The following is a 24,856-nucleotide window of genomic DNA, read 5'->3' as shown; positions in this document are numbered from 1 at the left end:
GGAGAAAAAGGTGGAAGGTGGAACTGCTGCTGCTGCTCCTCAAGCACCTGGCACAGTTTTAAGTACAAGTTAATGGTGCTTATGCATATTACCCCGCCTCAACCCGCCATCCGCCACCCGCCAGTCATCAGCCCCTTCAGCCGGCATTGAGGCCATTAATACCCACAACTGATTTTTCTTTTCAGCTTGGGTTTTATATTTTTTCATTTTTTTTTTTCACATTTTTAAATCGATCCAATGGCAAAGCGTCTTTTGTATTTTCTGTGCGTCTGTGCGAGTGCGCGGTGCTTTAATCCGCTGCCAATGAACTGCAAATGCAAAAAGGGGCTGGGGTAGGGGCACGGGCCGTTAAGGTGGAGCAGGAATGGGAATGGGCAGGAACAGAAGGATGAGTCTCGAAGACAAGAAGAACGCGGCCAGATGAGCGGCTTTACAATGGGTCCAAAAAGGGGAGTGCCAGGTTTATTAGTCAACGACGTCAACGTCAACGTCGACGACGACGACGGCGACGTCCTTACTCAGAAAAGGATGTCGACAATGTCGCCACATTGCATTGGCATGTCTTTCGGTTCTTGGTTCCTTCTCTCCTTTCCGTTTCTTTTTTTTTTTGGTAGGTATTTTGGCTTTGTCTGGTGGGGATGAAATTTGATCCGCGTAGCATTCACATTGTACTTTGCATTAAGCGTAACCTTTTTTCCCGATGGCAGGGGGATAGAGGCTTAATTTGAAGAGGGATTAAAATTGCTTGCAACTCTCACTCATAGCATAGCTAGTTAGGGCTTAGCCCGGCGGGTTAACCCAACCAAAAAAACCAACTGGCCACAAAAGCCAAACCACACAAAACACTCAGCTGGCAGCTTAAACAGAAAAAAACAAGAAGAACATGGCACCATGGCACATGGAACAAGAGAACTAAACTAAACTAAAACCCACAAAAGAGATATGCCCGGAGTCAACTTAAAATCTTAAACATTTATATCCCCGCGTATTATGTGGCAACTCTGGCTAATTGCCAGCAACAAACACACACACACAGATCCCTGGACCCATCCCCAATCTTAATACCAATTTCCACTACCCTCCCCTCCCCCCCCCCCAATGGTTTCGCGTGATTGTTTTTGTTGCTACTTTTTCCCACTATCAGAGCTCTCCTGTTGCTCTTTGGGTCGTCAACATCAACACCAAAACGGCAAACACCATGTGTATGTGTGTGTGTTTGAGTGTGTGTGAGTGACTATGTGTGTGGGTATTCAATTTAAGGGGATTAACTGCTAATTTTTTTTTTGCTGCCAGGCAAAAACTGAACAGATTTTTTTTCTTTTATTTTTTTACTCCCACTTTTACTCTGGGCCAAAAAAAACAATGATGTGAAAATCCAAACACAAACCGAAAAAATAAAACGAAATAAAACTGAAATTGAAAACATATGCCTTTACATATCAGTTAATCAAATTATATAGTTCAACTTCAAAATAAAAACCATATAAAAATATATTGACGAATTTCCTATGAAAGGGAAATCCATTATAAATCGAATTCTTGCGCTTATCAAGTAATTAATAAATGATTGAGTTCGCTTTATTCCAAAGAACCACAACATCTGATAATAATAATAATAATATTATTATGCAAGTTATCGCTTAATTAAGCGAAATGCTCAAATTGTGAGATATATGGCGAAATTTTAAGAGTTCATTTCAAAGAAGAGATTATTTTTAAAATATTACCTAGTCTTTATTTGCATTTAAATGCAGCTGCCATGAAATCAATATAAAACCAGATTTAACAGTGATTAACTTTCACCAAAAAGAAAAAAAAGGGGTTGTTCTTTAGTTTGCTGCGTGGCTTCGTTAGAGTATTAAAGTAATCTCATTATCGAAATCTATCCCATTGAAAACTCTATGTCAGATTTCTCTAAAAAGTAAAGAGAATTTCTATTTCTATTTCATTCAAAGGTATTTGCTGAATCTTTCAATCTTATAGAGCCCATTGCTAGTTTTAGATCTATATTTTTATTTAAACTTTACTTTAATCTAAGTTAAGTCTTAGTCAGTTCTTTAATTTTACTTTGTGGCTTTGTCTTTAGAAGTTTTTCATCGATATTGACCCAAATATATGTAAATACATAGAGAATGTTTCGATCCAAATCTGTATACATAGAGAATGTATATAAATGAAGAATAAATCGATCTTAATTTCCATTGTAAAGCAAAAGATGTTAAAAATTTATAAATTAAATATGAATTTACTTTTAAAAGGTCTTTTGGCTTTCTTGACCCTTAACCAATAAACTAAATAATCATTAAACTCAATCGATACGTAACGTTAGAAGAGCTTCACACACTTAAATGAAGATCTTCAACTATTTACCGATTTATTTGAGAACTTTCATTTGGCTTTCAACTTATCATTTTATTCAGTCTAGTATTTTCACAGCCTTTTGCCGTGTTGAGCTCAATGGGTTTGCAGTGGGTGGGGATTGAGAGATGTGGGGTAAAGTGGGTTGGGGGTAGGGTGTAAGAGCGCGGCTTAAGGCTGGCAACTGAGCGAAAGAGAAGTCTCAGCGTCAACAGCAGGAGCAGCAGCATCAGCATCAGGAGAAGCATCAGGATGAGCTGTGAGCTCAGTGCTCTGTATAAGTGCCTCATGCATTGTTGTTGTTAGCATCTCGCCTGCCAGCTTTAGACTTCGTTTTAGTGCGTCTGTATTGTGTATCCATGCATGTATGTGTGTGTCTGTGTGTGTGTGTGACTATGTCTGGGTGTTGGGTGTCTGACAGTATTCAGCAGCAACAGCACAAAACAAAATCTAGTGAACTTCATAGGGATTAGCCTGCACGAAAGCAACAGATTTAAAAGCTTTCGCTCTGCTTTTTAAGTTCATTTGTGCGCTTTGTTGTTGTAGTTGTGTCTGTTTGTGTCTGTTTGTGTGTAGTTGTTGGCTGGTGTTTGCCTTTGTTGACAAATGCGACTTGACAGTTGGTATGTGGTGTGGCAAATCCCTTCCGTCTGCCGGTCTCTCTCTCAGGGTGCCTTCATTGTAAGAGAACAACTTGTACAACCAAACCATTGCCCATTCTCCATTTATCCCACTTCAGTCACTCACTCACTCACTCACTTACTAACTGACCACAATAACAGTTCACACATTTATAGATTTAAATCCTTATTTTCTACTTAATTCTTATTAGCCAAGAAACAACACTTTCGTAAAACTCAAGTGATATTGCATATCAAAAAACCGGCGCGTAAATTTCAACACTGACACAAACAAAAACACAGTCAAGAGCTACGTGAAAATAACCAACCTTCTTCCAGCATGTTTGGCACCAAACTGAAAACGGAAACGGAAAGCGCCCCCATGCAAAGCAACAAACACACACACACACACACACACACAGAGAGACAGGCACACATATACACAGATACAGAGAGAAACAAAAGCAAACTCACAGATGATAGCAACATGTGGCAATGGCAATGGCAATACTCTCTCTCACACACACACACAAAGATAAATAATCTCTCTCTCCCTCTCTCTTTGGTATTCTCGCTCTCTCTCTCTCTCTGTCTCTCTCTCTTGTTCAGTGTTGCTGTCGGTCGTTCGGTCGGTTGGTCTGGCCCCGCATTACGCTTATCAAAGTATATCTCAGGGATTATACGAAATGAATGGAATTAAGGATTAATTTCCAAGGGATGTCATTTCGTTTTGGGATAATGCTATGTGTGTGTGTGTGTGTGTGTGTGTTTGTGTTTCTGGCTGTATGTGTGTGTGTGTTGGTGCTGGCAACAGCTTAAGATATAATGGATTCAGGTTCACAGTTGCCGTCGCCGTTTTTATTTTATTTTTTCTTTTTTTTTTGAGGGGGTTATAAAAATATATACAGGCCAAGCATTTTGGAAGTTTTTATAATGCCAAAGCGAGTTAGAGGATAAACCGTAATGGAAAAACTCATGGAAATTCCAACATCCCCTCCCTCCGCCAAAAAAAAAGGTGAACTTAAAATCATTAATATAATTAAGTAAGTAATTGGAGATGGTTTTGAAAAATATCCATAGCTATTCTTATGATCAATTATAGGAAACCATTTCAAATTCGATTTTAAGAGAGATCCTTCCGAACTAAGTATTTCATTTCAAAGAAATATCTTTACTAATTATCTTTATTATTGTAACCTAGTTAAGGTTTTATTTTTGATAAACACTTCCCTTTGAAGTCAATTCAAATTTCTATTACATCATATTTTGTATATAGATTTGGCAAAAACTCATTTAAGAAAGATAAACATCTATAAATTTGTTGTAAAATAACTGTATTAATTTGGATGTTGATCAAATGCACTCATTAGTATGTTAATATAATAACAATTATGTTACCCTTTAACTTAATTATCCCCTTTAGCGACCCCTATTAACCACAGTCATGAATTTTCGCCAACTACGCCCCTGTTCATTATAATACCAAACGATCCATAAAACGAAGAGTTAAATCCGAAATAATAATCCCGCACGAAATTAAATCCCTCGCCCACACAGCCAAAACCCCAGTCAGCCGACATTCGCCCCTCTCTCCGACACCGAATATCCCCTCTCACACTCTTTTTCTCTCTCGCTGGCTCAACTCTGTTTGCATGGAGGAAAAAAAAAGTTAATCTCCCCAACAGCAGCGGCGGCAGCAGCGACAGCGGCTAGGAAGGGGAGCAACGAGAGACCTGTCACTGTGCGTGCTGCGGCAGAGTCGTAGTAGACGCTGTGTGTGGCCCCCACCACCACGCTGCCCACTCCCCCCTTCTCCCTTGCTGTGTGACCCTCGCGGTCTACATTCAAAAACTCCATGCTTTTGGGCCGATTTTGGCTGCAGTTTGCCGAAGCCTCTGTCGGCGTCGCCGTCGCTGTCGCTGTCGGCCTCTGCCGGTTTAAGGATTAACACAGACACAAGCCAGCTAGCACACACACACACACACACATACACGCACATGCTAAGGAGAGTGGTAAGGGGCTAAGGGGCTGGGGAACTGACATGGAGCAAAATAAAGCACACGCAATGCCCAGAGCACAAAATCGTTGGGATTAATGCGGGATCTACTTTATTGCGAAAATATGCTCGCCAGCCGCTGCTACTGTGGACAAAGAGAGAGTGAGAGAGGCCGAAAGAGAGGAATGAGATGCGAGAGCCAGGGAGAGAGATTGAGTGAATGAAGCGGGGGATAGAGTGCGAGGTAGAGGATTTGATGATTTGGCATGACATTGGACAGCTCGCCGCTTGTTGTTGTTGTTGTTGGCTCCTCTGCGCGATTGTTGTTGCTGTTGTTGTTGTGTGTTGGGCATTCCAGTGACTTAAACGTATTGGGATTACGTTGCGTATGATTCATATGAAGGCTAAAACAACAAAGCAAAACCCAACCAGCAACAGCAATAACAACAACAACAACAACAGCAAGTCCAATTCCATTTATGTATGTATGTATGCTGCAATCTCTGGTAAAGGAGGGGGGAGTGAGTGAGCAGGAGTGGGAGACAGGAGAAAGGCATTGAAACGGATTACAGCTCAGCCAAAAGCCTTTTCGCCTACCCCACCCACACCCCCCTTTTATATGTGTGTGTGTGTGTGTGTGTGTGCAGGCACACAAATTGAAAATGACCGAATGGCCAGTCTGACTACCCCACACAGCATGCCAATATGCTGGCGCCCTGGATAATCCTCTTGGCGATCAATAAAGCCTTGCCCATAAATACACTAAAAAAATTGCAAAATATGCAAATGCAAACTAACAAACAGAAAGGTCTAAAGCACTTTAAATGCATTTCAGACAGAGCGACAGAGAGAGAAATTAGATAGATTATAATCAATTTCTCATTGATTTCGCTCAGTGCATGGATTTTTGCCAAAACACACACAGTCAACTGACTGGCAAAATTGTCTATGTGGAAGCTAAGGCCAAGTTCCAGACAGTGCAGTTTGGCATGTGATGGGATTGGTATTGGGATTAGGCATCCCCAAGGCTCAGAGAGGCTCATGGGTTTGGGGGGGGTAAAACTCTGCCAGGCGATGTCTGCCAGAGCTCAATACTAACTCACCTGATATACACACACTCACATTAGCTGGCGGCCTAATCCCAACATAGCAAAAGCACTTCAAAAGCAAAGACAAAAAGAACAAAAAAACCAGAGGGCCGGGGCTAACTTCGACCGCGTCAAAGTTTGTATACCCTTGCAACTTTTTTGGTAACTCTTTCCTTACCTATAGCCATCAAAGAGGAAAAACGTTTAAGCTAAAAAGGCTAATGTTTGCGAAAGAACGGCCTACATAGGAAATAACCACGATATTGATCAAAGTCACTGTTTTCCACCGATCGTTCCTATGGGAGCTATATGATATAGCTACCCGATCCTTATCAAATTTGGCACAGTCATTAACAGATACATTAAACTAACAAATGTTTAATTTGAAAGCAATCGTGTCAAAAGTAACGAAGTTATTCACCAAAGTCACTGTTTTCGAAAGATCGTTCCTATGGGAGCTATATGATATAGTCACCCGATCTTGATCAAATTTGGCATAGTCGTTTATATGTGTAATTAACTCACCAATATTAAAATTCACGACAATAGCTCAGAAAATAACGAAGTTATTAAGAAAAGTCACTGTTCGTGACTTTGCCATTTGTATGGGAGCTCTATGATATAGTGATCCGATCCGGCTGAATCCGAGATATACAACGCCTGCAGTATATACAAGCCTACATGCAAAATTTCAGCTCTTTAGCTCTTACGGTCTAGGAGGAGTTTGCGTTGATCCAGACGGACGGACGGACGGACGGACGGACGGACGGACGGACGGACGGACGGACGGACATGGCTATTTGAACTCGTCTCGTCGTGCTGATCAAGAATATATATACTTTATATGGTCGGAGATGCTTCCTTCTATGCGTTGCACACTTTTGACCAAAATTAATATACCCTTTTTGCAAGGGTATAAAAACACACACACACACCACACTCACACACACACACAAAATGCAAAAGCAAAACCAGGCACGAAAACAAAAGCTTAAGGTGGCACTGAATCGTTCCTCCTTCTTATGCCTGCCTGACTGCTGCTGGAAACGTGAAACTTCTCTTCTTCATTTGTGTCTGATGGGATTAGAGGCAAAGCCAGATAAAGGGATAAAGGATTCGGCAGTTTTGTGCAAGTTTCTTTTGGCGCCAAAAACTCTCATGCAAAACAGAGAAGTGAAGTGAAGAGAAGAGAACAGAAGACTAGAAGGCAGACAGAGTTAGAGAGAGAAAGAGAGGGGGGAAGAGTTGAAAATGTTTGCCGGATTCATGGGTTCGGGTTTTGAGTTCGGGTTCAGGGTTCCAGAGGTCGGGGATAAGTCGCAAAACTTGATGCTTTCGCTTAATGTCCTTGAGTTTTGTAGTGGTTGCTCGATGCTCGACGATGACGATGATGATGACGATGATGATGATGAGGATGGGGATGATGATGATTTTGTTTTCGCCTGCGGATTATAAACGTCCTTGTGCAGCCAGCCACTCGCAATACGAATTCGTTGTTTGGCGAGCTTAGGGATTTTCCTAATACCCTTAATACCCTTTATAGACGAAACTGAACTCCGTTGCGTGTATGGTGTGAATGTGAAGGGAAATGCCGTAAACAGTCTCTATAGACCCTTAATTACATACCCCCGTCTCGTTCTCGCTCTCGCTCTTTGCCATTTTCCCCCTTTAATATGATTGAGTAATCAAATTACAATGATAGAAAATATTGGTAATATGTATGCTCTTTAAAATGGTTAAGACCCATTTACTGGTACTTTGGAATGGCAAAACTTTTGCCTTAATTTAAATTCTAATAAACATTTTCACTTAATCCTTTGCCTAATTACAAGTTTTGCTTGAATGAAACCAAAATATAATTCCACTTGTGTATTAATACGCCCAAAATTACACACACACACACATTCAGAACTAGCGATTATTTGTGTAAGTTAACATAAGTGATTTATGGCATTTAGTTTTGTTGTTCTAAATAATACTTTGTATTTCTCACTGCCGTTTTAAAGTATCTTGATAATCACGTGGCAAAGACTGTGGCAGCTGCCAGAGACAAAGTTTGAGCCTCGTCCTCATCCCACATTCTAGTTAAAATTTTGAATCGAAATCGAAAATGGAGCCAGGAGCCAGAGTTGGAATCCAGAAACCAGGAGCTAGAGCTTGGTCCATATGCTTGTTGTGCTCAACGAAGACTTTAAGCCGTTCGTAATGCGGCCCAGTTGAGTTTATGCACAACACACACACACTGGCACACACACACGCACAATGAAAAGGTGGCCCAATAGGATACGATTGCGGATGTGGATGCGGATGGCGTATGGTCTGGCAGAAAGGGCAGATGAGCCTGAGCAGGTTGGTTGCGTTCGTTGTTTTCGATTCGATGCGATTCGATTTGCTGTTTATGTGGCAAACATTTAAATCCTTAAAATTTGTAGTAGTTTCTCTGTGTGCGTAGGATAAAGTGTTTGAAATGGAAATGGCGAATTGAAATGGGCATGGACCCCATAACTATGAGGACTAGAAGCTGAAGGGATTGCCAAGGAGAACATGGAGTAGAGTAGATAAACTCTAGTTTTCCTACTGCAAACTTCACTCAAAATTTTACACTGCACGAAAATCTCTTTAATTTTTTCGAAGGAAGAGAAAGAATCAACAAATAAATCGGTCATGAGCCAAGAATTTTGAACTTAATCCGTCTAAATAATAATTTCAGTTATGTGATTCTGATTCTCATCTCTTAAATGAGTTTCCATACTCTATTTCTAGTTCCCTTTTGGAAAATTCCTTAAAGATAAGGATATTTTAGGGCTTATTTATAATATTTATAACTTACTCATTTATAGAGTAATAATTTCTTAAGGAAATATCATTTTTTGAAGATATTGGAGATGTATTCGTGTTTTCGATTCCAAATGAAAAAATTGAAAACAAAAGTAATGTCCATTTCGAAACAATTTTTTTTTGACTTTATCGCAAAGTCATTTATATCTTAGTTTCCTTTTCATAAAGACTTTAAAAGCATAAAGACAAGATGCCAAAAGAGATCCATAAATATCCATTGAAACAAATTTTGAAATCGTCTCCAATTTCTCTCAGTGTGGCTCAGGCTGTTGGCTTAACTCAATCAGCATCACCTGCACAACAACATGTGCTCGGGCTCTAGGTCCTGTTAGTATATTTTTTTGTTGCTTGTTTGATAGAGAGGGGATGTGGGGAAGGCTGTTGTTGTTTTTGTTGTTGTTTCACAAATCCCTTTTTGCTTATAATTCGAAAATGTTGCCACCACCCCACAATCATCTCTCGTACTCTGCTGCTGCTGCTGCTCCACCATCTGCTCGGTCCTCCTCATCCTCATCCTGTTGCTTTTGGCATTTATTTGAATTTGTATCTGAATCTGAAACTGAATCTACGTTTTGTGTCCAAACTTGCTGCTGGTTTTGGTGTATCTCTGTGTCACATGCACACACAGAGATTGGGCTCAACTCTCAGGGTCATTGAGGTTGTGTTGGTAAGAGGGAAGGGGGGTGGGGGATGGGGAGGGATAGATCTGGCTCCTCCTATCTCTGAATGCTCTGTGCATAACGCTTAACACTTAAGCTGCAACCAAATCAACCCAACCAAAGAACCACCCCGACTGGTATTCGTCCAGTCTATCTATCAACAACCCACAGCTTAGCCTTAGTAGAGCCCCAAGTCCATATGCACACACCCACACCAACACACCCGCACACACACTCTCTTGAAAATGAAAATGGAGACCACAACTGCAGCTAGTCTTGTCTGTGATTACGACACTAGGACCACAAGTGGGAATCAAGTCGAACCAAATCGAGTTTCATGAACGAAAATTATCCCTTTTTTTTTTGTTTTTTATTTTGGCCTTCATTTTTGTAACGCTTGATTAACAATTTCACAATTTATTTCAATCCAAAGCCAAGAGACAAATAATGGTTTAATCCATTGTTTGAATGGGTTTTGGGCTTAATTCTTTAACAAATGAAATAACTCGAAACTCGAATTCGCAATTTAAAGAGCTGCAGAGGAAAACTTTAATCAGGAAGGAAACTCTTGGCAAACCAAAACCGAAAACCAAACCAACTAATCCATATAAAGTTCGTTTGGCATTTAACACGTATTTCACATTTCACATACTAAATCTAATATATATGTATATGTATATACATATATATATTTCTATATGTATTTGTACTTATTTGGTTCTTTGAGTCTGGGGCATTGATAATCTTGTTTAGTTCATCAATAGTTTTGTCTATAGGAGTGTGTGTCTGTGTGTGTAGTGAGGAAAACCTGTGTGTCCATGTCCGTGACCATGTCGATGTCGATGCTTATGCTGAGATATATCAATGTATCTCTGTATCTGTATCTGTGCACTTTATCTATCTATGTGCAAATGCTTACGCAACAGCTATTGAGCTATCTGGCAGTATGCTAGAAGCATTCAAACAGAAGCCTTTTGCATACCTCACATACATACATATGTATGTATTTATATATGTATGTGTGTGTGTGTGTGTGTGTGTGTAGACCCAATCCACTCGAAACCACTAGCCTCTGCGTTTGTTTCCTCTGCTTCCCCAAAAAACACTCCTCGTATATGCATCGAAATCCCCTGGATTAAGCATATGAAGCATTCATAACGTTTATTTTGTATTCAATGTGTCCCTCTCTCTATATCTGTGTGTTTGTGTGTGTGCCACATGAGCAGCAGCAGCAACAACAAACAAACATTCGCATTTGGTTTCATACACATACATGAGGTTTGAGTCAAGCCAGTCAAGAGGGGGGTTGAGGTGTGGCTGTGGGGCAGGCTCTGCGACTCCATGTCAACACACACTTGTGGAGCTACTACTACTACGACTATCCACTACGGGGCACGATGGCAAGAGATTTGAGGAGAGAAGTCATGGGCGAATGAAGGCGTAAACGGAAGGAAGCGTGCCAAGTTTGTTCCTTTTTTACTTTGTTTGCCTTTTGCTTTCCACCGTACCCTACCTATCCGCCCTACACGCTGCCCTTATTCTGCCCAGTTTGTCCTGTAACCTAAGCTGCCCTTATGCTCTGCTCTGCTGTGATTCATTGTGCAACAGGTGGCCCAACACAGTCAACCGACACTAAGGTTATGACCAATTTATGCTTACATTTCACCAAATGTTAAATGGCACTCAAAATTCACAGAGATAAGCAACATTTATCGTACATTTTCGATTACATTTATAAATTTGAAATATTCATTTAACAAATTAATTTAGTTAGTGAGTTTAAAAACACATATATTAATTGAAATATAACTATGAACTATATTATAAACTTTAAAACTAAGACGATAAATGATGATCAACATAAATCGATGTTCAATAACAAAAACGATTAGTTTTAATTTAATTATCGACAAAAATGGAAGATTTTATCGTTAAAGTTTTTATTAGGATTACATTTCTGATGAAATCTAAAGCTTTTTATACCTTAATTCGAGTTGTTTTTAAAGTTGATTGACAAGTTTATAAAAAGTAGAAAGAATTTTAAATAATGCAATCAAATTTAAATTTTATTATTTATACAATGAGATTTATTTGTTTCCTTAAGGTATAACAACCTTCTTTTTCGAAGAAAAAGAGGAAAGTTGGGATTTTTTTAGGTATGTAGCAATTATTTTATTAGACGAATTTCATTAGGGAACGTTTTATGCTAAAAATAAACTTTTTGGTCGCTACAAATTTTACTAAAAAATTCATTTCGGCGAAAAAAAGCACAGAAAAATTTCATTACGAACATTGAAAAAAAAAAATTGAAGTAAATCGATACAGTAGTTTGCCGCCAATCCATATTACCGCAAAGTCATTTTTCAAAAAACATCATTTCGAGATATTCGCGTTTAAAGTTTTAATTTTAGTTAATGCGAAGATAACAGTTAGCGGTTGGGATGGCTGTAACTTTTTTTCCACCGCTCGAATTTCTATGAAAATTTGGGCAAATGTTCTCAAGGAGTTGTTCTTTAAGATAAAGCAATAAAAAAAATTTCGATTTTTTATAAATAAAAAAGGTACAACATGATTACTTTATATCGAAGTCAAAATGTATATACTTTATAGAAATATGTAGATTGAAGAATTGTATGCCAAAATCAACTCACAACAGAATAGTGTCTACATAAATAATTTTAATTGGATGATTCATGGATTATCGTTAAGGCTTGTCAGTCCAGACACTGACCTTTTGCTGATCTGTCTTCTAATCAAGCAGAACGACATGTGTGTCCATTTGGTCAACGAATTATCAATGACCAGGGGTCATTTTTCTACATACGAGACTACACTTTAAGTGCCTCCTGGTTATGTACTTTAGTTTCAAAGAGTCTACAAAGTCATTTGAATTCTTTTTTTACGACTGAAACATAGCAGATATGTTCTTTAATATTAGAGTAAAGTGTTTACACGACTTTTATTTACTTTATTTAGTGTTCTTTTCAAACGTTTAAGGGTTATCTATTCCTTTTTTTTTGGCAGTTGTAATGTTAAAATAGAGCTTTGCTTTTGAAAATCCCAAACTCGAGATGGTCGAGCTAGAGTTTTTGAAATTTTCATGTGAAATCATAGTTATCTTCCTTCCCTTTCTCTCTTGTGTGTGTAATGTGTTTTGTATCATATTTTGAGGATTTGCACGACAAAACTGAATGGTTATCGATTCAGGAGGGGATGGAGTTGGATGCGGAGGCATTGGTATTGTTGTTATTATTGTCATTTAGCATTCGCATATTTCTCTCTATTGGTGTGTGTGTATTTGTTTTGTTGTAGCCGGCGGCTGTTTTGTGTGTGTGTGTGTCTGTGTGTGTGCGTGTTTATTTCGCCTAAGCTGCTCAGCGACGCAACACGATATTTATCCTGGTGCTGACCCGCCCGTTTGTTCTCCTCTCCTCTCTAGGCTCCTCATATGCCATCACCCTTTTAGGGATTTCATTTTTGGCTCTATTTTTATTGTGCTCTCTCTCGCTCTCTCTCTGTCTCTCTTTCTCTATCATTTCATTTCAATGCGTTTCGTTTCATTTCGATTTATGCAACGTTTAGTATGCAAAATTTTCATACGTTAGCCTTAATAAATCCCCAAACGGCCGCACTTGTCAATATGCAGGCTGTCTACCCTACCCCACCCACCGCCAATGGTCCTCCTCGTCTAGCTGCAGCTGCAGTTTGCCAGTTGGCACCTATAAGCTTATGCACACATACACACACACGTGCGCTTTGGTCGGTCTCTCTCCTGCTCTCTCTCTTTCTCTCTATGTGTGTGTGCCTGTCGCGTTCTGCAATTGAAAATCACTGCGCCTTAGTTAACGACACGTTTGTGGATCAACGCGTATGTCCAACAGGGTTAGAGGGAGAGAGAGAGAGAGCGAAAGCGGGAAGAGAGCAACGGAGGATAGACCCCGGCCAATTGACCCCCAACTCAATTGTCTCATTGTACGTTTTCTGTTGTTGTCAATGTTCGCTTTTTTGTTTTTTTTATATTTTGGGGCCATCTCTTTGGAAAGTGGAGCAGGAACATCAGCAACAACATCTGTCATAAGCCAGGCCAGGCCAGTGTGTGTGTGTGTGTGTTGTGCTTGTTGTGTGTGCTTAAGGATTCAGAAATGTGCTTTGCATTCGATCGGTTATTATGCATATTGACAATTTTTTGAGCGAATTTTCCAAAAATTTCATTTGAAAATCCAATTGAATTGCAGTTTCTAAAATTATCCTTTGAGTGGAGGACCGAAAAAAAAGTCTCACAAAACTTTGGGTGTTGCAATTTTAACAGTTTTTTAACGCCCATTGAAATTAGTAAGTTGTTATAGCATACTTTAGGGAACTTTAAGTGTATATGAAGACATTTTCGTTTCTTACTTTACGAAACTCCAATTTCTAAATTAGTTTGACCTAAAGAACCCCAAACTATAATTAAGTAAATTAAGTACATTTATCCTCTTCTAATTAATAAATTCTCGTCATTTTTCGAGTCCTGATCTTGACCACGTTCAAAATATTTATATTTTATGGAAATCTGGTTCAAACAATAAGGTAAGCAAAAATTAGAATGAGCTTAAAAAGCATTTAAGATGCTTAAAGTTGATTAAATAAAATATAATTAAGTATTTTCTGTCCTATTAAAGTTATGTCCTTAAAGTTTCACCTCTTTGATTTTAATGAAATTTTAGAATTGTCTTTACTTACGATTTACTTTGCTAACATCAAAATCCCTGCGTGACTCCAGGGCCGGATGGCTGAGCAATTTTTCGGCCTGCTGCTGAGCCTGTTGGACATGTCCGACAGCCATGCCCAGAGCAGCTGGCGGTAGGCATGAAATGCTTCCAGTGCGCTGCTGATCCTCACGTTCCCTTTCACGCTCCCGATCACTTTTCGGTGTGGCGGCCAATGAGGCATTCTGACTAGAAGCCGCTGAGGAGGACAAAGTGGCTGCCACCGGGCCCTCAACTGTGGAGGAGGATGATTGACCGTGCTGAGGCTGAGCTGTTGGACTACTTTCGGCGGATCGACGACCAGCGGATGATGCAGCTGATTCACCACCTCCAGCACCTTGTTGTTGTTGCTGATGTTGTTGTTGTTGTTGCTGGTGTTGATGTTGCTGCTGCTGCTGTTGATGATGATGTTGCATTTGCAATTGATTTAATTTCTCTTGGACTCCCTGCAAAGAGCCGCGCCGCGATGACGTCAAGTGTTCCTCGCCACTGGCTACGCCGCCCACACCGCTGAGATGGGGCGGGGATAGTGAATGCTCCTTTTTCACAGCCATGTCCAATGATTGCGGAGATTTGGCATTGGCATTGGCAGCGGCCACAACGGCTGCCGCATTTGCTGCCCGTGTCAAAGCCAAGGCCTGACTCTGCAACGAAAGAGAACAGAGAATTGTGAGAGGGGGGTAAGTAAGTGGGGGAGGGATTATAAATCACAACTTGTTGATTGTTCAATTTTCGTTTTGTGTTTGCTTAGCTAAAAGTGCTCAAGTGAAATTTGTTTTTGTCTATTTCATCAACAATCTCGAAATAGAAAACAACCCAAATTCATTTTATTGATTAAGTCAACAACAACACAATTGATCATGGAGCTGAAGTCAATGGATGGATGGGAGGGTGAGGGGAGACCCTAGACTAAGAGACTGAAAAACCAGACTGAGACCAAAAACCCTGAAGACTGGCAGGCGTTGATTTCTATTGATTTCCAAATGCCTTTGTTTGCTTTCTATAATTTGGCAAGTAATTTACTGCACAAATCGTGGCGAATCACGAAATTGTCTTTAATGATCTCTCTCTCTCTCGATCTCCTAGCCCCCGCCCCACCAAAAGATGCCCAAGATCGTTGGCCAAGCGAAGCGTAACTAAATTAATGTGGCCTCTCTTCAGTCCATTAAAAATAAAATGAAAAAAAAGAAGAAACAAAATGAAATCAAATGAAAAGTATTTAGAAAAAAAGGTTGAAACTGGCGAAATTTTCAAGAAAGAACTGCAAGAAAAAAAAAACTGAAATTGGAAACGGCATTTGACGATTAACGATGTGTTTATTAAGTGAACTAGTTCTATAGCCACTGAAAGTGGTTGGAACGAGTAGCGAAAGTGTTGGAACAATCAAAATGATTTAGTTAAATGTTAAAATATTTAAGAGATTAGACAGTAGGAAAGCTAATAAGTGTGATCTAAGTATGTAGGTCCTTTTCCAAGACCTCTTTTTGAACTAGTTCTTTCTCTGCGGTTTTTAATTATTAACTTGGTTACGAACACTAGAGAAACTAAACAAAGGTTTCTTTGCTAAATAACTAGAAGTGGTCTTAAGAGGAAAGACTTCTGAGCTGGTTGTTTTTAAGGATGAGCATTTTTAAGCGCTTGCAAAACTTCATATCCTTTTGTGAACTAGTTCTTTCTGTAGAGTTTTAAAAGTTTTAAACTCAGATGAACATTTTTAAACCCTTGCGAAACTTCATATCCTTTTGTAAACTAGTTCTTTCTGTAGAGTTTTTTGTGGAGGTCAACTAGTGCTTTCTGTAGAGTTTTTTGGAGGTGAACTAGTTCTTTCTGTAGAGTTTTTTCTTCTAAACCGAGTTTAAACTACTTTGTTAGCCGCCTGAGAACTTAAACTCAATCAAAGAGACAGAGAATGAGATTCATTCGCAGATTTGGCCCACATAATTATAGCGTCTCGCTGTTTCTTTTGCCTGTTTGGGTATTTGTGATATGTTAGCTACCGTTTTTACCGTTTTTATACTGGCTGAGCACGCATGGAATTTCACATTTTTTTCGCATATATTTTTGTGGTTTTTTTTTTCTGAAGAGTAGCAAAAAATTATGGCATTGGTATTCGTTTTTTGGAGGTTGATCGCTGATCGTGCGGATAAACTTAAATCGAAGCCGATGCCAATGTCTGGGTCTAAGCTCGGGACTTGGCCAGTTGAAATCTCGCCTCTGGCTAGTATGTCTCCCGACCCCGAATCAAAAAAAGGGGGAAAAAAAATAAAACATGTTCAGAAAACTTAATAAAGACCATGTGTGGAGATGGTGGGGGTGGGCGAGGGGGAGGGGAAATACATCTTTCCACAGTAGCCACATCGAGTTAGCGATCAGCGACAGCAATAGCCATCGATCTTATGTTATAATCATCGTCAGAACCTCTCAGAGCAACGATTTAGGCCCCGCAAAAATTCATTTACGCTTTAATCAATTTCATTCACTATGCACAAGAAGCCGATGGAGGAGAATCTTATGGAGTTTGCCTTAGGGGGGGAACCAGCCACTCAGTCAGCCATCCATCCATGCAGACACAGACATGTTACTCTTGGCAGCACAACCAGTTGGTCACTTTACTCCCTCCCTCCTTGCCAGTCTTACATCTCCTCCTCATACTCCTCTCAATCGCCATGATTGTGGCTTCTGTTTTAGCGGGCCACATGTCAAAAAATTGACGAAAATTCGATCAAAAATTTTAATTGATCGCCCTGCAGTGATTCTTTTTGGACTCGGTCGGTTGTTGGTTGGTTAGTTCATTGGACGACTTCAACATAAAATTGATCTGGGCATAATTTTCAGTTTGCCCTCAAAAATCGAACGTACGAAACGGACTCGTGTTGTGATTATGTTAATAGAGGGGAGAGAGAGAGAGCTGTAGTAGTAGCCGTGTTTCCTCCCCAAAAACACATTGGAGGATCACTTTGGAGGATGCTTTCGAGACGGCGCTCACTTCTGCCGGAAACTGTATTGCCAGGGGCCATCAAAATTGTGAAACAATCAAACAACACAAAGTTTCAAAGTGGAAACAAAACTTGACGTTAATGAAAACGATTTGATCGGGAGGTCTACTACTACATGATCATCCTTTCTATGGCCATCGATTAGTGAGAAGCATACTTGATCGATATCACAGAATCTGCTCTACTTTTGGGGCCATCTTCTTGGCCTTCCCTTGGGCACAGAGAGATATTTATCATTCTGTTCTGATTCGATCATCCGTTTGCTCATCGGTTAATATCTTTTTCGCTGCTTCTTTTCATATTTTTCTTTTCGTTTTGTTTTTTGAATATTAACCTGTCAAAGGCCATAATTGACAACGTTTAACTTTGTCTTTGTCTCGATTTATACATATATAAAAAACGAAAAAATTTACATTTTTATGGTTCAATAAAATAAATCAGAAGAGGTAGCAAAAAAATATGAAAAGATGAGGGCTTCGCGGTAAGTAATTGCAGCACATAATAATCTCGCATTTAATAATCCTCATTAAACAACAGCAAAATCATGTTGGCAGGAACAAGAAGACTCCGGTAGTCCGATGGAAAGGGAGAAGGGGGAGGTAGCAACAGTTTACACTAACAAATATCACCACCAGCATATGGACAACAGGCAACAGCTTCAGCTACAGCATCGGCATCTCCAAGCCTCATCATCATCATCAACGCATCACGGGGCTGATCGAAATTAGAGGGCTTCAGTGTTGAAGCATTTTTTCGGTACCTAACCGAGCAAAGACCAGAAACAAAAAAAAAATTCCACCCAAAAATCAAAAATGATATAAGGAAAGCTGCTTCTGTTTTTTTTTGTTGTATTTTTTTTTTGGTTGAGCATCAATCGATGGATGATATGACGAGCTGACGTTTGGGTTGACGTTTGCTTGTCGTCAATACGTCGCCTAATAACACGTCGCAACAGGTAGTCCCCAACCATCAAGCAGATCGGACAGATTGGACATTGGATCGGACACTGATCGTACTGAAGATACCCCCCTCCCCCCCGCTCACCAACCTCTTTTTTTTTTGGGGAGGACTTTGCTTTGGAATTTCAGCAATTGCATGAAAAATATGAAATTAGTTTGGGACTTTTGGAAAAGCAGTCCCAAAAAGGAAGAGAGAGAGAGAAAGACTGAAGCTACTGCAAAGTTTTAATGTGTTTTAATCATCAAGTAGCTTCACTCCACCTCCCCACTCCCCACACCCCTTTGAGTAAATTGTTTTTTTATTATCACCAAAAGCATCAAGGGATCGCATCTTATGGCATCTTGTGGCTCTGTCATCCTTCTGATCCTTTTGCTCTGATGTATGTGGCACATTCCATTTGGGCTATAAATCGTTGTTGCGCCCTGGCACCATCGGATGGCGCTGTCTTGTCTTGCTCTCCTTGTCCTTGGACAAATATCATTTGATTTTTACTTTTTTTTCCAGTGCTTGTTGAAGAAGAGATTGTGTTTGCGTGATGGGAATAAATAAAATAATCGTCTGTGATCATTGTCATCAAGATGGTGAGAATGATCACTGAAGGGGAACGCAAAAATCATCATCACATGTTAAATTTAGTATTTATCTTTAGGTTAAACTAATTCTAATTTTGGGGCCATCATTTGTCTCTTGTGTGTCGTGTGTGTGTCTTGTTCTTGTCATGTTTGACTGTCAGTAAGTGTTGATCACTGAACACTGATCTTAATCGTCTTTAAAACTTACAAAGAGCCCAAAAGTAGTAACCACCTCCCACTCCATCACATTGACATTCTTGGCCGTCTGAGATTATGTCTGACTTGTGTCTTCTTGTATGTCATTTTGGTTTCTTTTTTCATTTTTTTTCAGATACAACCAATGAAGATTCAGTTCCAGCTCCCGCAACGACACATTACCATTTCCATTGGTTGATTTCAGGTTTTTCTCTGTCTTCAGTGGTTCGTCTCTCGAATGTTATTAATTATCATCATCAGCATCAGCATCAGCGGGAGGCGATCATCGTCGTCTTGTTGGCTCTGTTACCTCTTCTTTTTTTCATCTTACTCTTGGAGTTGAAAATTCCCCAAGCGAGGAGTTGGAATTCGGCGCGTAGAAATATCATTCTCCCTCTATATCTCTCTCTCTCACTCTCTTTGTCTCTGTGAGTCACTCAATCTGTTTTTGGTAATTTGTATGAGATATTTGGAATTTGTGCCCAAAAAGTTTTTCATCCATTTATGTCTCTGATTCTCTTGTTTATTCTCCTTCCTACTCTGTTCTGTTTCTGGTCATGTTTTCTTGTCCTTAACGAAATTGTGATTAAGTGTTTCAATATATAATGCAAGTGACGAAAGGCCAACCATGATGAGAAGATGAAGATGATGATGATGATGGAACGAACGAAAGGGACTATACTATAAAAATAATTAAAAATCAGCAAACGTTTTGAGTGCGAAAAAACGCCATTTAAAGATGCCACAAAGCCGCAGATAAGCAAAGACACAATACACACTACACACTACACCAGCTGAGTGAGAAAGAGAGAGATGGAGAGAGTGAGATGGATTGAAACCGGTTGACAAAAATATGCGATCAAGTTGGAACGATAGCCAAGATCCAGCAGACGACGCATCAGACTTGAAGATCGAAGAATGTTTTACCAAATTACGCGATCGAGAAGCTTGTCCAACGGCTACCCAACTACGCGAATCTCAAGACACTACAGCAGCAGCAGCAGCAGAAGCAGCAGCCGCTCCAGCGACATTTAATTATATTTCATTTCATTTTATTTTACTGCCGCTCAAACTTGGAGCTGCTTCTTCTTCTTCGTCTTCGTCTTCTGGTAGTAAGGTTTTTGGTAGGTACTCGACGCATTAATGATGACTTTGCCCTGAATTGCCTGGGCATACACTCAATAATAACAATAATCATAAAGGGCAGCAGGCAGTTGCTGCAACATCAGTAGTAGCAGTAGCTGCATCAACAGACAACAGGCAAATCGCCAATTGGCAATGGCATGTCCATGTCCATGTCCATGTCCATGCCCCAAGATTCCCTCCCTCTTGATTATGCGCGCGTTCGTCGCACGTCTCTTCGACTCTTCCTGGGGCTCATTATTTCTACTCGTCCACGGCATTAATTTGAGATCATTGGGCTACTGGTCCTACGATGTCAAGAGATCCAGCAACCAGCAGGACAACATGATGCAGTGGCCGGCCATAAGAAACCGAAGGTGTCGAGTGCTTGAAATGTTTTAAATACAAAAATTAATAAAGCTCTCGCTCATGCTCTTCCTCAGTCTGCAATGTCTGACATTTTTCTTTCAATTACGCTCCGATCCAAGCAGAACAGTTCAAGCATTGGCAAATTATTGACTTAACACTTAAACACGTAACAAGCGAGCAATCATAATAGGTCTATAGATATTTCCAATGATGTAGTTAACATATTCTCTATCTCTCTCTCAGAAAACTGATCACGTTTGCATCGATAAGCACACACAATAGATGATCTGCAATATCGATAAGTTTAATCGTCTTTTTGTAGCGATTTATGTCAAAAGGCTTTGACTTTGCTTTAACAAACTAAGCGACTTTGACTAATATTAGAATATAATTGTTTTTGTGAAACTGCAAGTAAAAGTCATCAATATTAACTCTTTACACTTAAGTGAAGATTGCATTTCGAAATTAATCGAATAGTTATCGATATTCTAATGCAAAAATCGTTTAGGAAAGTAAAAAATGATATGCCAAACACCTGAAATTAGTTCTATTATAACAATTTAATGATGGAAACAGATACAGAAGACTATAATAATTATCCTGCGGCAAAGGATAATGTTGATCTATGAAAAACACAAAGTGAGAAGAATATTCTTAACTGAATTCAATACAAAACAGTTAAAGTAACCCTCTACAGTATTAACTTATGCTTATGAGAAGATCCATAAAAATATATATCATCAATTAGAAACCAACTTAGAAAGCAACAAATGAAAATTGCTAAACTCTTGTAGCAAATGGAACAAATTATTGTTTAATAAATAAAATGTGATATCGAGTAAATTAGGATTTTATTTTGTATCTTAAATAAATAACCTCTACCCTTACTTGTGGTTAAGTGATGAAATATTTAAATTTATTCAATTTTATAAAGATCCGTATCATGAAATCAAGATGGCCTCTGATTTTGGTTTGAGAACAAAAAAAGATTCCTAATGTTGTCTGACATTTCATTTCATATATATGTAGTTGAAAATGTGTAGATGAAAACTGTCGTCATCTTAAGCTTTGGCCCAACTGAACAATCTAACTGATTGCTTACAAATGAATCTCAATTAAAATTAATTCAAAACATGAACTGGGTATTATTTACCCGTTTGACAAAGTGACAGAGAGGGAGAGAGAGGGGGGATGAGGGGGATAGAGACCCAAGTGTTGGGTTATATGGCATACCAACACCACAGATTGACACACATATCGAGTGGCAACTTCGACATGATGAGGCAAATGGATCATCACTTGGCATACTTGGAGTGAGTTGAGTTGAAAGTGACCACTGAATGCTCACTGGCTTCTTGTCTTTCAGTCTTTATGTGGCGGAGTAGCATCAATTAATTTGGTATTCGTGATTCTACTTAACATCGATTGACCTCAACAGATTAGTGAAAAGGAAAAATATGTGTGCCCGTTGCTACTCTGATGAATGAACTTTGCTTTGGCAGCATTCCTATGGAAAAATATTTCATGTGACGCAAATTGTCAAGTTTTTCTCTTGGTTTCATTTCGTTTCGTTTCGGTTTGCGATTATATTTCACTTCATTTGTGTGGGCCTCCCCAAGCTCTTTGCTTAATTGGTGCGATTTAATAAAATTCATTGACAATGATGGTCAAACCCAATGCCTTAACTCCCGCTTCTAACCCGGCAAACCTCGTCCCCATTTGGTTATGCATCAATTTCTTTCGGGGTGTCGATTAGGCAGATATCACATCGCTTGATTGATCAATGAGCACGGGCCAATTGGTTTCAAGTTTTCCATTTTTAGTTGTTTTTTTAGAATTTGCATGAATCTCGGCAGAGGCTAGCGCGATGAGTGATATCGATCAATTGATCAGATTGTTGTTTTTTTTGCTTACTTATTTCTTCGATTGATTGATTAAATGAAATATTTTTTGTTGTGCTATATAGAGAAATGATGATTATATAAGTCACTCTATTGGCAATAAGTTGGTCAGGGTTGTTGATCATCATCATCATCGTCGTCGTCGTCGTCATCGACAGGATTCATCCCTTGGGAAGTCAGTTTCGGTCTCTCTCATAAATTGCTTGCTGCTCATTTGGCCATGACAAAATTGTGTCCCTTCTTCTTATTTCTTTCTAACTTTTAACCTATTTAATTGACTTATAATTGGAGTAACCCACACATATCCAGAGACACGCCAGAGCATAGGGAAAAGGCTCTCAGGCAGAGTACATTTGGCATCTGTGTAACTAATAATTTTTGTTTTATTTCAAGGAATTCCTCAAGCGCAACACTAAATTCGAAATAAAAAAAGGATCGCAATGTTTTGTTGTCGAGAGGGGGCGCTAAAGTTACAGTTGAACGAGTTTCTCTGGCTATGTGAAGAAGGGGAAAGACAACAAAAAAAAGGAAATTATGTATGCCGCCCGCCATGTTGAACTTGAAATTGTTGTTATTTAGCATTCGGTATTTGGCATTGGCAAGGGCACCTAAATACATGCATGATGACGACGATGATGACAAAACGGTATAAAAGTCAATTGAGAACAGGGTTGCTTTCGGGTATGTCATTTTGCTTTCTATTGTCAGCTGTTTCACTTGCGTTTTTGAAAAGAAAAACTCTATTTTCAACACTTGCATACAGAATGGTGACCCCGACTACAACAAGAAAGTTAAAAATGACATTCTATCATACAAAAATTCAACGAATTCATTAAATGTAAGTAAATTGGTGACCCCGACGTCAAAAAATGTTTGCAAAAAACTGCATCACTTGTCGTCGTCATCATTATCGACATCGTCACTTTGCGTGCTTGACACTAACCCGAGCAAACCAAACCAAACCAACCAGCCAGCCAGCCAACAAATCAATTCCAAAGACCCCTCCCCCCCTCCACCACCACCTCAGTTGGCCCGGCCATTGGCAATAGGTGGCTCGCATGTCACTCTGCTGTGGCAGCTTATCGGTGTCGTCGCTTTTTGTTATTTTCCATGCTTTGCCTCAACTTTTGGCTTGGCTAAACTTTGCGTGTTAGCTAAAACCTAATCCAAATGCAGGTTACATGATGATGGTGATGGAATGGGATGGGATGGGAGAGGAATTTTGATATGCGGGAATAGAGAAGGTACACGCCATGTCTAACTAATCTCGATGGTTGCGATGTGTTGCGCCATTTAGTGAAATGAAAAACCTCAGTTAGAACTAATTAGAGATAGAGGTGGTGGGGGGGAGAGTAAGAGGTAATCGAGGAGATCAAGAGGGGGAAACGTGAGCTCAGGAAGTTGTCAACGTTTTGCTATAAGTTTCGTCATTCGTTGTGTTTCTTGGGATCTCTCATGAAAATGCGCTTATGTCGGATTATCCCATAATTTATGTTTGCTCTGGCAATACAATGGATTTGCCTTTAGCCTTAGTCAAAGAAAGACACACACACACACACAGACGGATACACACACACTCATACAACTAATTGCCTTGATCATTATAGCGAGACTCACATTGGAGGCTAATGACAATGAAATGCGGCAGCAGGCAAAACAGGGGCAGATGACAAAATATACACAAAACAAGAAGAACAAGAACAAGAATTGTGTCATTCGATTGCCCAAGGATCGGACAACAAAAAAAAGAAAATAAGAGAAGGAAGCAAGGTGAGTAAAGTGAGGAGACTATAGACCCAAGACCGGAGACCGGAGCAACCGGAAGCGTAATCGAGCTAAACGAATGCCGTCGGGGAAGTGAGCAATGTGCGTGTGTGTGTCTCTGTGTGTCTGTGTGTGTGTGGGTTAACCCATTGTGAAAAAAATGATATAAAAAATTGAGCGGGAAGCTAAGGAAAAACACCCAGAGGAAATTCAGGCAGAAAAACGTTACAAAAAAACAAGAAGAGTAAAACCAAGAGGAAACCAAGGGAGAAACAAAAGTCTGACCAGCTCATAGACAGGTGAGGGAAAGAGAGAGTCCAAGAAAGAGAGAGAGAGAGAGGGAGGAAGGATAGAAATTCTATGAAAAGTTCAACTAATTACTTCCGTCAAAATTTCTGCATAAAAATAAAGACATCTAACATCAACGAAAATGTCTCGAAAAATATTTAAGTAATACCTTTTGCAAAAATGTCGCACAAAAATACAAAATTTGTTCACATTTTCCTGAAAAACTATTTTCAACAAGCCCTCAAAAATCCATAAAAACCAAAAACAAAAAAAAAACACCGAAAACGAAACCATCTATATACATACATAGTTAGTCTTTAATAGTTTCAACATGTCAGCTATATGAGAGAGGGAGAACTAGAGAGACAATTAGGCAATAAAA

General features: G+C 39.5%; 1 protein-coding gene across 1 annotated transcript in view; it reads right to left on the bottom strand.

The window, feature by feature from the left end:
• The window catches only part of LOC6638169, a 56,819-nt gene that overhangs the window by 17,085 nt on the left and 14,878 nt on the right, over window positions 1-24,856 (bottom strand). Inside the window, exon 2 of the mRNA XM_002061244.4 lies at window positions 14,282-14,951. Coding sequence (XP_002061280.3) covers window positions 14,282-14,951 — 670 coding nt within the window. The remainder of the gene's footprint in view (window positions 1-14,281; window positions 14,952-24,856) is intronic.

This window comes from Drosophila willistoni, assembly GCF_018902025.1.
Source record: "Drosophila willistoni isolate 14030-0811.24 chromosome 2L unlocalized genomic scaffold, UCI_dwil_1.1 Seg139, whole genome shotgun sequence".
Classification (NCBI taxonomy): Eukaryota; Metazoa; Arthropoda; class Insecta; order Diptera; family Drosophilidae; genus Drosophila; species Drosophila willistoni.
This window is presented reverse-complemented; position numbering and strand designations above follow the sequence as displayed.